Below are 18,024 nucleotides of genomic sequence, written 5' to 3'. Positions count from 1 at the left end.
AGACAAGATGAACATTTTGTTACATTCCTTATTTAGTGTTTTCCTTTAATTCTGAGAATTCTCAAAAATCAGTCACAGCTGCTATCACTGAGTCATGACAGTTCCATAGAATGTGATTTTTAGAAATCCATTAATTGTAAAGAGAAACAAGACTCTTGGTTATAATTAAATTTAATGTTCTCTCTTTTCTAGACAAAAGGTATTATTTTGAAAAGAATTATGCTACACCAACTTAAATTTCTTAAAATGAGATCTCAATTCAATGTAGTACATCAGAGCACTAAGAACACTGCAACCTGCCGAGTACAATCAAAGATTCAGAGAAACTACATAAAACACAAGGAAGGAGGGACACTTTCTGTAACAAGGTAGGAAGGAATTTTTAAAGAACACACTTTTAAGAAAAACAAAGAAATCCTAATCACCATAATACATGACATTATTTTTTATGGTACCCATGTGAAAAAGTTTAAAGCTGTCAAGGTATGTCAGAAGTTTGCAGGAAATGAGCCCATAGTAGGTTTCAAACAGAGTACATTCTTTCCCACTGTTAATTTCCTTCCATGCCAGGGGCATTTCAGCATCTGTAGTTTCTGAGGATGTGAAAATGAACTTAAAGCAACATCTGTTGTATCTGATGTGGCTTTTCCCAGAAAACCTTGAACTGTGTATGGGTATTAGGCCAATGGATTTAGCACAAATTCCTACAAACACATCAGCAGGCACCATAATGGGGACTTCTTTGAAAACTACGTACATCATCCGAGCCACATCTTGGGACATAACAAAGGCCTCACCACTGCAGTAATCTGGGTAGTACTCTTCTGGGTACTCACTGAAAGGGGCAAATTCTTGGCTATTAGGGTCTCTGTTGGGTGTATCCTGATGGATAACTCTTCCTACATAGATATCTTCAAGGTGTTCTTTCAGATTGAGGAGGTAGTCTACCAAGCTTGGTAGATTGACAAACATCTCTTCATCAACCTTGAGAATGAACTGGGCGTTAGGGCAGAAAGTCACAGCCCACTGCGTCATGGTGATAATCTTCAGAGTTTGGTTCTCAGCACTGTCCAAGAAGATTCCTTCAATTATATCATTATTCTTTTGGGACTCTTTGTCTATCTCTTGCTGGGCAGTCACCAAAACAGGCATTCCCAAAGCAAACAGTGTGAGAATGGGATGCCCTCGGACACTGGTCATGTTACCCCAGGTTTTCCTGATGAGGTCCCGCCTTGTTCCATTTCCTGGGCTACTGAAGATAAGAGAGAGCAAAAATATGTTCTTCCCTTTACACACCTCTGACTGGCTCAGGATATAGTATTTGGAAAGATTACTTCTTAGGGGCTCCATGTTCAATTTTCTTGCCTTATCCTTAATTTCAAGAACTTTCATATCTATATAAGGCAAAGCATGCAGAAAATATTCTTCCACAAAATCAGCCCCAAAAAGCAAGGCATGAAATAGAATAACATTAAACAGAATGAAACACCACTGGTGAGTCCGAAGTCTGCAGAATGTCACCTAAATAAAAGAACACACATTCAAGCTCCATCTCCATTTCTGTTTTCGTCCCCACTGAACACTATATGTACCTCTCACAACACTTAGCACTACACTGTTTTAAGTGTTTATTATTTAGTTCTGTTATTTGTCTCTCCCACTATGTCATGGCCCCCTGGACAGCAGGCATTATCAATAAAATGCTGGTTGTTTTCTTGCTTGGAGGAAAGCCTACTTACTATATACAAGGCACTGTGTTAGACACTGGGGAAGCAAAGAGAAATCAGACATAGACACATGGATATAAAGTAACAAGTGCCATTGTGATAAAAGCCTACAGGAAAATATATGATATTCTTTCTGGAATTGAAGCACTTGGATCAGTTTCTTCTCTAACTACAAAGGTCAAAGGCTGTTTTTCAATGGAGTGGTAGCTTTTGTTGGCCACTGAACAATGGCTACTATCAAACATTTACATTCTTCTAGTATGACTTTTCAATTTAACAATAAATTCTGACATTGTTTTGACAATGTCCCCTAATCCATCTGACGCATCTATCAATATGGGCAGATTTCTGCTATCTGTATAGCACCTCTTCAGAAATCTAGGACATACCTGTGCCAAGCTTACTCTACCTCATCAAAAGAGATGGAAACTTTCCATCTAGAAGAGCATATACAATGTAGTATTGCAATATAACAGAGCCAGGGGACATTGGAGGAATTAAATCTCTATTCATTGGAGCTTCAATCAACAAAGACTCCCCTAATGACACTTACCTCTTCCTGAGCGCTTGCTGGGGGCAAGGCACTTGTGCTAAGCACTTTACATGCCTGAACTCATTCAGCCCTGGTAATATCCCTTTCAGATATGTTATCTTCAAACTTAAGCTGAGCATACAGGCAGTATAGGAATTTGCCCAAGATCTCTCAGTGAATAAGAGGGTGAGGTAAGGCCATGATTTGAACTCAAATCTGTCAGATTTCAAAGCTCACTCTTAACCACTAGAGAATCCTGAGTTCCATCTTTTACTTTCCCGTGTCTATTGAATAGGAAAAACCAACAAAGCAAAACAAACTCACAATTATAATCTGAACTCCTTTCCATTTTCTCAGTTCTGATGATTTACACACAGAAGAAAATTCAGCCTACTAAAAGCTTATTTTAATAGATATAAAATGCTTCAAAGATTATAAGAAACTTGCCTGCATGTTGTCTGTGAACGATTTCAGGGCTTTGGAAATTATTGAGTCCAGATGCCAAAGTATGCCCAAATGTATCTCAGGATCACTCAGTCTAACAGCAATTGAGGTACAGTACCTTGTGCCTGAGACTTTAAGGATAAGGTTTCTTGTCAATCAACCTGAGCTTTTGTCCCAGAATACCTGCTGGCTCCATAGGACAGCAAGTGCTGATCATGTTACAGCTAGAGTGAATCCAGAACAAAGACTAGAAAGCAAACCTCTTCAAATGCTTCCAACCTTATTTACCTCTTGAAAATGATCCTGGTGAAGTGCCTGGTGAAATGTGTGTGGGAATTGAAAGAACAGTTAGTTCACCTATATCATCTCTCCATAGCATCATCACAGAAGGAGTGCATCTCAAGAAACTAAATAGTTGGAGTAGTTTCTGCTCCCTGGTACCTGCACATGCAACAAATGTGTTAAATATCAAGGGATACTTGTCATCCCTAGTGGGTGCATTTTTTTTCTACCCAAATAAACTTATGGTGTGGTTTGGTTTATGTCTCATCAAGAAGGATTTTGAATTCCTAGTATAGGCCATGGAAGAACATTCCTAAATAAATTATATGTCATCCATCTACCTTTCCCAGGCAACTTTATCTCAAAATGGAAAACGTGTAGTCCATTTTAGCCTGAATCAGAGAAACTAAGCATTTGATGTTTGCAATTTTCCTATTGCGTGAATGTGTAGGAATTACTCCAAATACCATTTGAGCAGCAAGTTTATGAAAGAAAGAAAGAAGGAAGGAAGGAAGGAAAGAAAAAACATCCAGCATATTTATATGTTCCTGTCACATAAGCAGTTGTAATGAACATTCGGTTCCTACGCCAGGCCATATTTCATGTTTTTCTTTTTGCGTGTTGATCTTCCTACCTGCCATTCATAGCAGTTTTTGTAGTTATTTGGCTAGGAATAATTCATTACATTTTAAAGTTGGCTATGTTTTCTCAACAATCATTGTGCAATCTTGGAGATTTTTGCAAAGTGGGAATATATATCCTAAAAAAAATTCAAATGAAAGGGAATTTTTACATATACTAAATTGAATAGTTACACAGGTGTTGGATTTAATTAAATACAAATTCAATTTTGCAATTTTCTTTTCATTTTTTAATGAGCCATAAATTTTGCTCCTGGATAGCCTCTGGGCTTAAACTTAGACAATTTGGTTTCTTTGTCCATGAGAGGTTGAAACAGTGTTGTCTCTGGGGCAGCTCCATCTGGAATTTTCAGTTTCATTCATCAAACTCCTACCATCCTGGGGTTGAGACCATTTGCTGCAAATAGATAGGGGTGCCTGGTTTTCTTGATTACCTTAGCACTGCCTTTTCTTTCATAAAGTTTATCCAATCTGTGTACCCATGTCTTCCTAAATTTTCTTGTAATGTTGTCATCAGTCACTCTCTGGCTTCGAAGTTCACAGAGGCTTCCTGTTGCCTACCGAATCAAATCTGCTCTCTTGAGACCTTTCTGGACTCCATACTTAGTTTCCACCACAAAGAATCAACTTTTTATTTCCCATGTTTCAAGAGCACCCTAGATGTGCTCTACCACTAACTGGACATACGGGTGCCTTATTGTCTATATACATGTTATGTCTATACGTTGTTTGACTTTGGACACCTCTCTTAAATTCTCCCTCTCTCCTCCGTAAAGTAAGCATAATAAGAAAAAGTGCCGCACAGTCGGTGCAAGATCAGATTGGATGACGGACATAAACCTGCGGGACAAATCCGTGTGTACAGCCTGGAAGTAAACTTTGGTCCATCTGCCACAGGTCTAAGCGGACCTACGCATGGTCCGCCTCCCTCTACGCTCCTCAGCTCTCCCAGTTCCCCTTTAAGGCGGGGCCGGAAGTGCAGCCGCGTCCGCCGGGCGCCGCGGGTGGAGGGACGCGCGGAGATGACGTAGGCAGCACCGGAAGCCGCTCCCCTGTGAGGCTGCGGACCCGAGCAGCGGCCGCAGGTCCAGGTCTGTATATGAGGCGGGCCCGGGTCGGGGAGGGGGTTGCCTGGCGCCGGCGCCTCTGCTGACCCGCCGCGCCTCGGGCTGTTTGTCTTTCTCTCCCTGCAGGCGCCATGGCTGCGGAGCGGACCCGGCCGCTGCGAGGCTCTGGCGGCCCGAACGCGCCTAGTCGGTGTGAGCCCGGCGCGAGGTCCCGGGCCCCGGGGCGCTCGCTCAGGTCAGTGCCGCGCGGAACACGGCTCCGGGAGCAGGGGACCCGGGAGCGACGAACGGGTTGAAGGGATCTGGAGTTGATTTTAGAGATGGGAGAATTGAGTCTCGGAGTGACTGCCTCCTAGTGCCTCAGTTTCCTTAGCTGCGAAATGAGTTAACAGTCATGTCCCAGGGCTGCCATGAGTTTGAAAGATGATGAAGTGTGGAGAGGTGGTTTATGAAGTATAAAGCGCTGTACTAATGTGAGGGACTGCGCCATAATTGTGGGTATGCCATGGAAACAGGTGTGTATGTGTAGTGCTGTTTGCAATAAAGATAACAAGGTTAATGCTGAATAATGATGGTAATCGGCATTTCTTGTAGGCTTACAGTGTGCGGGTACTGTGCTAAACGTTTTAAGTGCATTATCTTGTTTATTCCTCTTAAAAACCCTTGTAGGGTTACCTGTTCATGGTTACCTTTTGTAAGTGAGGAAACTGGGCTTGAGATCGGTGAAGCGATTTGCCCAGGGTCACCCAGCAACAAGTGGTGTTGCAGAGCCCTTATTTCAGAAACACTATTTGTATTCTTTCAAAGCTTTTAAAAATTCATCTTAAAACTGAAGGCGGATTTACATAGAACGGATATTCACACGGTTTTAAATTCATAAAGGGACCCTCACCCTTATTCCTCAGCCCTCCAGCATTCTCTGGAAGCAACCAGTGTTACTAGCTTCTTGAATATTCAGAATATAAGTATGTAAGTTCATTTAGATAAGTTCAGAGCCTCTGTACTCTTAAACTGCTGGCTATACTTAATAAGAAAAGAGAGGGAAGATGAAGCCAAGGGCAACAAGTGTCTTGCTTTCTGTCTTGATTAGGCCGGGTCCTGAGGGAGGAGAGGAAAATGCATTCATCATGTTTAATCGAGAATGTTGTATCTTTAGTAAGATCTGGGGGTATAGGTTTGGTTTGGTTTTGGTTTTGGAGGGTGGGGGCTGGGACAGATGTTGCACCTGTTCCTTTCTGTGGGACCCTGGGACAGTCACTCCACCTTTGGGGCCATAAATTTCCTCATTTATTAGTTAAGGGCAATTCTGATACCTTCCACGAGGTTGTGAAAATCAAGTGAGGTAACATCTATGAGTAGTACTTCAGTCTGTCAAACCAGTACAAAGATGAGAGTTGCCTAAGGGAACATAGGGAGTTAATGGTAGAACCAGAGACCAAACCCAGGTCTCCCATCTCCCAGTTTAGGAATCTTTTCATCATCCACCTGTTTCAGAGGTTTGTGATTGTTACTATTGAGGGCAGAAGGGCAAGTTTAATGTTTAGTCTTAAGTGAGGGGGAAAAAAAGGATGAGACACCATGGAGTGTGGAGAGGGTGGAGAGAAAATGCACCTGGTGGGAAATCATAGCCTCAAGTCAGTAACTGCCCTTAATTATAAAATTAAATTCCCAGTAAGTTTGAGCACTTGAGTTTTTTGGTCTGTATATTTTAAGCCATCTTAAGATAAACTGTGGTAATATCATAGGGTTGAAAGGGATGTTAGTGGAGCTTTCCTGCCAGGTATTCATAGTAATAAAACTTACAAGGGCCCTGTGCTAGGCATGTCCCTACTCTGGTCCTGATTCTCACAGCCCTCAAGGTGAGCTAGCTTCCATTTTACAGATGACAAAACGGAAGCTTAGAAGTTAGTTGAACATGTCCATGATCACAGAGGAAGTGGCTGAATCAGTAAAAGGTTTGACTGCTCCAAAGCATTTTCATTTACCTCATTCTGCCTCTGTATCCAGCTGTCCTTGACCATTCCCAGTAATGGGAAGCTCACCACTCCGGAGGCAGCTGTTCCATTATTGGAAAGCTCTGGTGTTTTAAAAGCTCCTCCTTCAGTTGAATTGAAATCCCACTTCCTGAAGTTTTCCCCGTGGGACCTTTGCTGCCAGTACATGATATTCCTAGAGGCTCTCTAAGAGTTCAGTTTAGACCTGTGACCTTAAGAAAGTTCTCTCCAGAGTCAGTTCAATTTTTTAGAGAAACAAAAGCTGATTTTTTTTAATAGTGCATTCTGCAAAGTTAATGGGGCCTGCTCTATTTTAAAAAGATTCCTTTTTCATGACAGTGAAAGATGAAGAACTGGAAAAGAGCCTCCCGTAAAGGGTTCAGTAGCTTAAAGGGCAATTTCTAATGTAAGAGTGGGAAGAAAAATTCTTATTAGGAGTTAGGAGAGTATATAAATATCAGAAATGGCTGGGTTTTTAAAGGTGCTCGTTGGAAAAGTCGTCCCATAATCTCTGTAGTGTCACGGGTACATTGATTTGGCATGCTGTATGATGTCTCTTAGTTATTTGGTAATGATATCTTTTTCACGGGTATTATAAACTTGCGTTGTGTCCATTTAAATGACAGTTCGTCTTACATAAATGTCAGCGTTTCTGTGATGGACCTGTGGCATACTGTGTGTGTGTGGCGGTGCAGGTGAGATAGAGGAAGCCCCCCTGCTTCTTCACTGTAAAAAATGATGCCTGGGCAGATGTTTTGGTTATGTTTTTAATTGGCCAGTATTAACTAATTAGCTGTTGTGACATTTTGTGAATGTCCACAGAAACTTTTTTTTTTGGTCTTGCTGTGAATGATTTTTTTAAAGTAAAACTTTTCCAGAAATTTTATAGATAAAAGGTTGTTAGGATACAGAAAAAGGAGGAGGCTTGTTATTTTGGTTTTTTGTTTGTTTGTTTTGTTTTTTGGCTGCACCGAGTGGCTCGTGGGATCTTAGTTCCCTGACCAGGGATCGAACCCAGGCCTTTGGCAGTGAAAGCGCAGAGTCCTAACCACTGGACCTCCAGGGAAGTCCCAGGAGGCTTGTTATCTTGTGTTAACTTGATAAAACTTTTGGTCAAATCATCGTTTTTTGGCAGCCAAGTAAATCCTTAAATTAATAAATCCTACCTAGCCCAAACCCTGAGGGTTAAAGTCCATTCACTGTTCAAAAATATTAGACAACAGATGATGTGATTGGAAGAGGTTTATTTGCTTTGACTGCTTTTTGTCTAATAACATTCCCACCAAATTTGATATTGGGAAATTAATGAAAATGATTTTTACATACCTTAACATTAACAAAGTTGGACGATGAGATCTGGATATTTGTGTAAACCTTGATCTAGGTGACATATATGGAAAGGAGTTTATTTTCCTCTTCTAACTTAATTTGGACATAAAGGGTTTTTTTTAATAAATTTATTTATTTTATTTATTTATTTTTGGCTGAATTAGGTCTTTGTTGCTTCGTGCAGGCTTTCTCTGGTTGCGGCGAGTGGGGGCTTCTCTTCGTTGTGGTGTGAGGGCTTCTCATTGCGGTGGCTTTTCTTGTTGCAGAGCATGGGCTCTAGGCACACGGGCTTCAGTAGTTGTGGCTCGCAGGCTCTGGTGCGCAGGCTCAGTAGTTGTGGCGTACAGGCTTAGTTGCTCCGTGGCATGTGGGATCTTCCCGGACCAGGGCTTGAACCCTTGTCCCCTGCATCGGCAGGTGGATTCTTAATCACTGCGCCACCAGGGAAGCCCTTAATTTGGACATAAAGTTTTTAAATTAGTATGATAATCTGATGGGAAACTGAGGGATCAGATTAGAAGGAAAGTTTTTATTCTTTTTTTTAATCATTGAAATGTTTCAACATATGAAAATAGAATAAAAAACCTCCGTGTACCCATCACCCAGCACTAATATCTACCAACATGGCCTATCTTGGGAACGATGGTTTTTACGTGATTTGCTTTATTTTTTGTTCTCTTCCTGTTAGTTTAGTCCCCGTTGTTAAGAGTGTGTTGACACCTTGACATAGTATGTTTTGCTGGATACTTGTAAATTTTTTTTGTTGTATCTAGCCCTAAAGGGGAAGGTGGCATATAATCAGGCTTGGTGCTCCCAGATTCTATCACCAGGTTGCAGTTCTCCTGGTGGTAGCTGGCTTCAGAGAGAGACACTTGGTGTGTTTAGAAGAGTACTGATCTTGAGAGCACTGGCTTTCAGTCTGCTCTGTTGGCTGTAGGCAAATCACTTACCTTCCCTGACCTGCAGCTTCCTCATCGGCAAAGTGAAGATGATGGTCCCTTTCTTTGGGTGTTTTTTAAGCATCAGAGTTACTAATTTGTCTTATTTGTGCAGGCTTCCAGGACCCTCCTGGCTCTCTGGGGGTACATGAGGTTAAGAGCTGTCACCAGCTCATATGAGGCTTATAAAAACAGACTATGTAAGGCCAGATAAGGCCTTTGGTAATTCACGTTATAACAAGCAGTGCCATAAAGGAAGTGGAAGAACCAGAATACATGAGCCGTATAACTTACTGCATCTGCTTATTTTTCTTCCCCAAACCTTTTTGCCTGAATATCTATTGCAAAAGCCAGTAGTCAGTTCTGTGATTCTAGTAACAGGTCACGTTGTACCTAGCATGATGACCAATGTCTCAAATTACTGCTCCGGAGACTTGTTTTCTGGTTGTCACATCCTTGTGCTTATTTTTGTGATTTTAGTGCCCAAATAGAGTGTATTAAGGAAATGGTATTATGATGGTTTTGATGGGGGTTCCATTGTATAGAATACACTGTTTCATAAGGAATGAATACTCTGTAAATCTTTTACTGTGGAGATGCATGTAGCATGTGCTAGACTCCAAAAGGAGCAAATCACGCACACACCAGCATAAATTTCATTGAGTTATGTTTTGAGGTCATGATTTGTTAAAGTTTGATTTCACAAATGTATTTTCTTTTGTGTGCATGGAAATTTTTCAGATAAATACAGTGTATTAACTGTAAAGTTGTAATGTAACTAAGCATAATGTTGTAATGCCAAGTTTTTTACACTAATTTTTAATACTTCATTTGTTAGCAGTCTTGCTTGAACGGTCATTTTGAGCAGAACTAATACAATATTTTGATGTGCCACAGGTAAATTTTTCCATAACCTTATGGAGAGAAAGGACTTTGAGACATGGCTTGATAACATTTCTGTTACATTTCTTTCTCTGACGGACTTGCAGAAAAATGAAACTCTGGATCACCTGATTAGTCTGAGTGGGGCAGTCCAGCTCAGGCATCTCTCCAATAACCTGGAGACTCTCCTCAAGCGGGACTTCCTCAAACTCCTTCCCCTGGAGCTCAGTTTTTATTTGTTAAAATGGCTCGATCCTCAGACTTTACTCACATGCTGCCTCGTCTCTAAACAGTGGAATAAGGTGATAAGTGCCTGTACAGAGGTGTGGCAGACTGCCTGTAAAAATTTGGGCTGGCAGATAGATGATTCTGTTCAGGACGCTTTGCACTGGAAGAAGGTTTATTTGAAGGCTATTTTGAGAATGAAGCAACTGGAGGACCATGAAGCCTTTGAGACCTCATCATTAATTGGACACAGTGCCAGAGTGTATGCACTTTACTACAAAGATGGACTCCTCTGTACAGGTAAGAGAGCCTGGAACTTTTTTTTGCATTTCATAGAGTGTAGTCTTACAAATAGAACAAAATACTCCTCAGGCTTGAGAATGGCAATTGTTAATTATATATCTATAATGGCATTATCCCTCCATCCCTGACTGGTTTTTCTCCTCTTTATCCTTTTTCACTCTGAGAAGACAATTATTTTTATAAAATTTTATGAGAAGAAAGCTCCAGACATTTTTTTAAACGTGATGTGTGTCAGAAAGCTCTACTTGTTTCTGTGCTTTTCTTCCATGTACAGTCCTCCATGTTGGGTTTTTTTTTTTTTTCTATCAGCTATGATTTTAGGGGAAAAAACAGTAGAAAAGTTGCTGTCTAGTCCTAGCAAATAGGTCATTTTGGAAGAATTATATAACCTCTCTGTTTGTTCCCTTGTCTGTAAAATATGGAAAAGGAGATATTTCTGTCTTGCTCTAAGATCCTGTGGTGAGAAGATTTAGAAGAGTTTGGGCATGGGAATGAAGACAGTTGGGTATTTTAAAACTAAGCAAGTAGTTAGGTAACTTTTTATAACAAATGTAATCATTAAAATTAGAATTATGTGTATCTTCCAATTATAATGGGCATGTGTTTCTACATGTGTGATTATAATTAGTGCCTATGTTTTAGGCAATACATTTGGATAGGTGTTGTAAATAATTCTCAAGCAAAATTTAGAATGGCTCTAGGCAGTTCTTAACCAATGATAGCAATGCCTATTTATTTCCATCATATATAATATATATAGTATAGGGATACTCCATGTTCTGGATGATTAGAAATCATCCAGGATGATTTCTAATAAACACTTGAGTATTACCTAAATTACATAGTTGTCATTTTTAATAGTATATACTGTTCCTTTGTGTAAATATATCATAATTATTTAGCCATTTCCGTATTATGCATATTCAGGTTGTTTCTATTTTTATGAATATTTTTGTTTGCATTATTTTTTCCCCTTGAATTATTTATTTGGGGCAGAAGCCTCAGAGTAGAATCACAAGATCCAGACGTATGAATAATTTTCTAGCTCCTCTTAAATGTCCTTTCCAGATACAGTGGATTGATGCTATGCCCACAGCAAAGTCTAAAGTAACCTGCTTCTCCCTCAGAGTCCTACCAGACTCAGTTTTAATATTTTTAATAATTAAGAGAGGTATGATTTCTCAATATTGTTTTAAAATGGCATTTCTTTATTCATTGAGGATGTACATTTTCTCACGTGGTGACATTCTCTGAAATGCTAGACACTTTGTCAGTTTTATAAAATAAACATTAAATTTAAGGCATTTCATGGTTTTGTTTGTTTGCCATCCTGAAATTACTCCGTGCTTACATTATTTTCCCTGTCCTATAAAAAGCCTGATTACTGGAACAACATCATTTGTTCTTTTACACTTTGATGTACTTTTCCAGCTGTGGTGATGGCTTTTCAATATCCTTTTCGCGTCATGATCACCGGCAGGTAATTTTTTTTTAAAGATTAAGATGCCGTATTGCCTTTGAGCTTCGCATTTATTCACACTTGGGTCAATACTGGCAGTTGACTCATTTTCAGAACCAATTCCAGCTTTTTTTTTTTTTAATTTCTTGTTAAACTTCGCATTTAAAATGCCGTGAAACCTGTTACTTGTCACAGAAGTAAATGGAATACATTCACTGAATTCCTTAACTACCTGGACAGTTAATATCTGCAGATAACTGTGGACCCAACCGTGCATTTTAAGATTATTCTCCAGGTGGGTCTATATGCTATGTTATTTTTAGTATGATTAAATTCACCAGGTTGGCGTATGGAAAATTATGCTTTGTTTATTGAAAATGATCCAAAGCATTAGTTTAAAGCAGCATTCCTGGGACTGTTAACTAGTGAGAAATATTTGTTAATAGAATTAAACATGTGTTTGTATCACTTTGTTACTTAAGAGCTTGTATTTTCACTGTGGTTGAATTGGGAAATTCTGAATTTGGCAATAAATTTACAGTGACTCTCAAATTAGCCCTTAAGCAAGCAATAAAACAGTATTACCAAAAAGATCGATAATGCTAAAAATTAACATGGTATGGATTGAATGAGGTAGTTATTCCGCTTATTTCTGAAATGGTAAGAAAGGAAACTGTTGTGCTTTGTGCTGTTCAGTAGGTATTTATTTATAAAATGCCTACTGTGTGACAGACAGACTGTGTGAGGGCATGCATAGCTGAATTAGAGCAGTTCTTTCTGCAGAGAACGTACACACTGGGATCAGGAAGGTAACCTGATTAAGTAAAGGTCTCCGTGTGAACTGTGGCTAATAAGAAAACACTGAAGTGGATAGTTGCTGCTCCACTGTAGTAAATTATTGCCATGTGGGATTCAGGCTCAGAGTTGTCAGATCTGACTTTTCAAGAGAAGCCCCAAGTCTAAATTTTTGTGAAATACCCTCATTTTTTTAAAAAGTATTAATTTTTAAGTATTATTCAGAATTTTAAAATATTGTGGTTGGGTCATATTCAACCTATAAGTGGCTGTGTTGTAACCTCTGGCTTAACATTCGAATGGGAAAAACGAGAGCTATAAAAGAGGTATGATCAAATGATATATTTAACTAGGCTTACTGTGATGAACATTTCACAGTATATACAGATACCAAATCATTACATTACACACCTGGAATTAATATAATGTTATATGTCAATTATATCTTAATTAAAAGAGAGACCAACCAAAAAAGTGATACTGTTGAATTGTATGAGGGAATAAAATTATATAATTGTTCAGAAGAAGGAATGATTTCTTCCATTTGGGAAAGTAGAGCAGCGTTTATGTTGGGTCTTGAAGAATGTATAGATTTTTGGAGAGTTGAGATACACAGGGCTTTCCAATAGGAATATCAGCATTCGAAAGGGCCAAGCATGAAGCATGGAGGATGAAAATAAAGAAAACCCATGTTGGCTGAAATCTTAGAATATAATTAGGGAGAGACTCCTAGAGTATAATCTGAAGAAATAGGCTTGGGCTGTGTTTTCACAAGCCTGGAATGCCAGGAACATGTATTTGGACAGTTTTCTATAAACTATGAAAGATTTTTGAGCAGAAAAAGGGCCGAGTTCAGAGCTTTCCATTTCAGATAAGCTAGTGTTTCTTGTTTCTGTCAGACCCAGGTCCTCTTTGGATGACATATTTTACAGTATTCTCCTATCATGAAGTAAAAATCATGGAAGTAACTTATCTATAAGTACACATTTTAAAAATCAATATAATACCCAAACTTTGATCCAGAGGAGAAATAAGAGGACTGTGATTTAAAGTAATACATATTGAACACGTGCTCAAGCATGGCTTAGAAGGTGGTAAAGTAATCAGATGTTTACACCTATGTGTACTATTACTGTGAACATGACAGCTGTGAATGCAGAATGTTGTGTTTGTGTCACACATTTGTATCATGTTGTATTTTGTATCATCTGTGACACCATCTTTTCAAATGGTGAAAGACTCTTAGCAGAGTTCCCAGGAAAGTACGTCGTTCCTCAATTTATCTGGTAGTTACACTCATAGAAAATTAGGTATACAGTTAAACTGCTGATACTCTTTGTAAAACAGATTTTAGGTTCAGTCAGATAACTAAGATTTTCACTTACAAATATCTGGCAGAGCCTTATGGAATGTCATACAGAATACAGATTCTTTTTGTGCTCTGCAAACATTGCAGGATGTCCAGCATTCCTGGACTCTGCCCAGTAGATGCCAGTAATGTCCTCTCATTGTGACAGTGAAGCCACCCTAGAAATTTCTGAAGTGTTCCCCCTAGGAGATGATACTAATTCTGTTGATACCCTTTGACATAGACACATCTTGCGCTTGCAATTTAAATGACTAGTCTTGCAGTTTAGATGAGCTTAAATAGGTCTAGATATAGGATAGTCAGGGTAGAGATTTTTAAAAGTAGCAGTTGCAGAGAAGAGCAGCTATTGAAATAGAATTGACAGGATTTGTCAATGAATTGGGTATGTGGTAAGGAATAGGGAGATTTCAAAAATGGCTGAAGGCTTCTAGCTGCGTGTATAACTAGGAAGATAGTAGTAGTAGTAAAAGAATAGAAAATGAAGGGATAAATTCAAGAGGATAGATGGAATTCAATTTGGGATGAACTGAATTCAGTTGGATGTCTAAGTGGAGATTCCCACAGTATCTGGAAATGCTGGGTGAGAGCTTTGGAGAGTGCTCAGGGCTAGAGAGAATGATTTAGGAGTTAGTCACATCACAGCTATGGCTGTAAGTGAAATTTTAAAAGGAGATGGAGAGAGGAGAAGATAGCATAGGAGGATCCTTTGAGTGTGTACTCAGAGAAAGGGGAGAGGTAAAGAAACAAGGGTAATGAAGAGAGTTTCAAGAAGGAGAATGAAAGTTGCCTGACTTGAAGAGGCACTGGTAAATGTTTATTCAGTTGGTTAACAGAGTCAGATAACTCAGAGGGGTGGTTTGAGAGCTGAGATCTGATTCTACCAGTTAAATATTTAAACTTAACTTGATAAGATAGCTTACTCTGTTTGGGTTACGGCTCATTTTTCTGCTTACCTTTGTTACATTACCCATCTCTGTAATTTTTATATCAAAGATGGTTTTCTGAGTTGAGAGGGCTTTTTCCCCCTTTTATATAATGAAAAATAGTCTACATTTAGTTCCCTTTCACTTTCCTCTACACCGTATCATTTACAACCTCTTTACCCAACCTGATTGTTTTCTGATGTTTATTAGGGTGTAAAACTGAATGGCCTCGTGTTTTCCTATATAAACTAGTTTAAATAATTAATTTAGATAATCTCCTTCCCTTTTTTTATCAGATTGTGGTAAACTATATGATTTATCATTTTAACCATTTTAAGTGCATTGTTGTGCAGACATCACCACCATCTATCTCCAGAACTTTTAGCATCTTCCCAAACTGAAACTGTACTCATTAATCAATGACACCCTATTCCCTCCTCCGCAGCCCCTGGCAACCACCATTCTACTTTCTGTCTCTGAATTTGACTACTCTAGGTACCTAGAATACCTAGAGTAGAATCTTACAGTGTTCGTTCTTTTGTGACTGACTGAATTTCACTTAGCATAATGTCTCCGTGGTTCCTCCATGTTGTCACGTATGTCAGAATTTCCTTCCTTCTTAAGGCTGAATAATAATCCTTTGTATGTATAGGCCGCGTTTTCTTTATTCTCCCTCCTAGTTTATAACTGGCCTTCCTGCTTCCAGTTTTGCTCCCCTTCAAACCATTTTCTTTGATGCAGCCATAGTGATCTTTCAGAAATGCAGATAAGGTCATAGTTAAACATCCTCCCGACCGAGTTCTCCAGCCTAACCTTGCCACTATTTCCCAGTCATACCGAACTGTTATCAGTGTCCATGTTTTAGGCAATGCATTTTGACAAGCATTGTAAATAATTCCTAGGTAGCTTTTAGAATGGATTCAAGTAGTTCTTTATGAATCGACCCCAATGCCTATTCACGTATATTTATGTAATATATAGGGATATTTAATAGGTGCTTTAATAGTTATATTCCAGCGATTGGTAAACCACGAGTTGCAGGGGCTGGATCCAGCAGAGTGGAGTAATTACCACAGAGACTCTAGGGCTCAAAAAGCCTCGTATATTTACTGTCTAGTCTTTTACAGAAATTTTGGCTGAGCTCTGGCATATACTGCTTTTTTCGGTTGAGGAGAGGGTGCTGATTACTTTATTCATCCTTTAGATTTCAGCTAGTTAATACCTGAAAGTTTGGGGTTTTTTTTTAAGCCATGAAATTCCTTCTTCCAACAGTCCTACAGCACAGCCCGGCTTAACAGCAGAGTAGAGGATATAGCTGTGGAGCCAGTCGCTCCATCTCCTGAGGCATGTTCGTGGAACACCTCGATGTTGAGGTGCACGATTGTAAACTCAGTGGAGCTTCACCTGGGGCGCTTTCTCCTTTTATCCCCCCCTTGTATTTGCTATGGGCTTTTGTACTGCCCACCACTTACTGTACTGAAGTGTTATTGTTTGTTTAGCCTTTTTGTCTTCATAGGAAGACTAAGCACCATAAGAGCAAGAGCCCTGCCTGACACACAAGTTCTCTAAATATGGGTTGAATGAATGAATGAATGAGACCCTGGCTGAACACTGGCAATAAATCAGAACCAAGCTAAGATAGGATCTGAAATGATTTCTTTTCCTGCTTTGCTTCCTAGAAATATAGTCACAAAATGCTAACTGGACCAAAAAGCTGAGAGGACCTTAAAGATTATCTAGACCTGTGCTGTCCAGTGTGGTAGCCACTCAACACGTATGGCTTTTGAGCGCTTGAGATACGGCTAGTTCAAACTGAGATGTGAAATAGGAAGTACTCACTGGATTTTGAAGACTTAGAATGTAAACTATTTCATTAATTTCTATATTGATTACATGTTAGATGATAATATTTTTGGCATACTGAGTTAAAAATATTAAATTATTTTCCCTGTTTTGTACTTTTTAAAATAAATTTATTTATTTTTGGCTGCGTTGGGTCTTCATTGCTGCGCGTGGGCTTTCTCTAGTTGTGGCGAGCGGGGGCTACTCTTCATTGCGGTGTGTGGGCTTCTCGTTTGGTGGCTTCTCTTGTTGTGGAGCACGGGCTCTAGGCGGGCAGGCTTCAGTAGTTGTGGCACGTGGGCTCAGTAGTTGTGGCTTGCGGGCTCATAGAGCGCAGGCTCAGTAGTTGTGGCGCACAGGCTTAGCTACTCTGTGGCATGTGGGATCTTCCCGGACCAGGGCTCGAACCCATGTCCCCTGCATTGGCAGGCGGATTCTTAACCACTGCGCCACCAGGGAAGTCCCCTTTTTTTTGTACTTTTTAAAGTAGATGTTAGAAAAATTTAAATTGTGTATGTGTCTTGCCTTATATTTCTATTGGACGGTATTGTTCTAGATCATTGGTTCTCAATGCATTGCTAATACATTAGAATCACCTAACAAGCTTTTACAGTAATTAGATCCTACCTCAGATGTTCTAAGTTAGAATCTCTGAAGATAGGGCCCTGCACGTGTGTTTTGATAAAGCTCCGCAGTAGATTCTGATGCCTCATATGCCCATTGAGAACCACCAGCCAAATCTCGCCTTTCATTTTATAGAGAGGAAACTGAATCCTTAAATAGTAAAATAACAACAAATATAGTCTTCATTTCAGTATGCTCTCATAGGGTTTGTCCCAGTTGAAATTCATGCTCTGCCTCTTTCATAAGTGATAGCTATTTTTCCATTGTCTGAAACAGTGGCTCTTGATCAACCCTTAAAGGTGGCATTGTGGCTAATTTTATTTAGTCATTTAAACTTTTAGAAAACTGATCAGTTGGTGCTTTTCCAAGATACCATGTCCTTATTACAGGGACTACATTTTTGTAGCTTCAGAATGGTTTTTTCTTTGTCAGTTCTTTTTTTTTTTTTTTTTTGGCTGCTCTGTGCAGCATGCGGTATCTTAGTTCCCTGATGAGGGATCGAACCTGTTCCCCCTGCAGTGGAAGCGCAGAGTCCTAACCACTGGACCGCCAGGGAATTCCCTCTTTGTCAGTTCTTATTCTTACTTTTATACAGGTAAATTGTGAGACATGTGTTCATCATTAGGATTTTAAATGTGATTAAGACAA

General features: G+C 39.5%; 2 protein-coding genes across 8 annotated transcripts in view; one reads left to right on the top strand and one right to left on the bottom strand.

Moving 5' to 3' along the window:
• Positions 1-417: 417 nt before the first annotated feature.
• B3GALT9 (beta-1,3-galactosyltransferase 9) lies at positions 418-4,826 on the bottom strand. Its single transcript, XM_004269387.2, has 2 exons — positions 4,665-4,826; positions 418-1,521 (listed from the first exon to the last, which is right to left on the bottom strand). The coding sequence occupies exons 1-2, from the start codon at positions 4,824-4,826 to the stop codon at positions 418-420; spliced, it is 1,266 nt and encodes a 421-aa protein (XP_004269435.2).
• The window catches only part of FBXW2 (F-box and WD repeat domain containing 2), a 32,125-nt gene continuing 18,683 nt past the window's right edge, over positions 4,583-18,024 (top strand). Inside the window, exons 1-3 of one of the 7 annotated variants that reach the window (XM_033427319.2) lie at positions 4,583-4,717; positions 4,820-5,208; positions 9,852-10,361. In XM_033427319.2, the coding sequence (XP_033283210.1) occupies positions 5,199-5,208; positions 9,852-10,361 (520 nt within the window). In that variant the 5' untranslated portion in view covers positions 4,583-4,717; positions 4,820-5,198. Of the gene's footprint in view, positions 4,718-4,819; positions 5,209-9,851; positions 10,362-18,024 lie in introns of those variants that run through there. The other 6 variants (XM_012532811.3, XM_033427321.2, XR_007478178.1 and 3 more) reach the window with 6 other exon arrangements.

This window comes from Orcinus orca, chromosome 6, assembly GCF_937001465.1.
Source record: "Orcinus orca chromosome 6, mOrcOrc1.1, whole genome shotgun sequence".
In the NCBI taxonomy this organism is placed as follows: Eukaryota; Metazoa; Chordata; class Mammalia; order Artiodactyla; family Delphinidae; genus Orcinus; species Orcinus orca.
The sequence above is the reverse complement of the archived record's forward strand: the minus strand, read 5'-3'. Positions and strand labels throughout refer to the sequence as shown.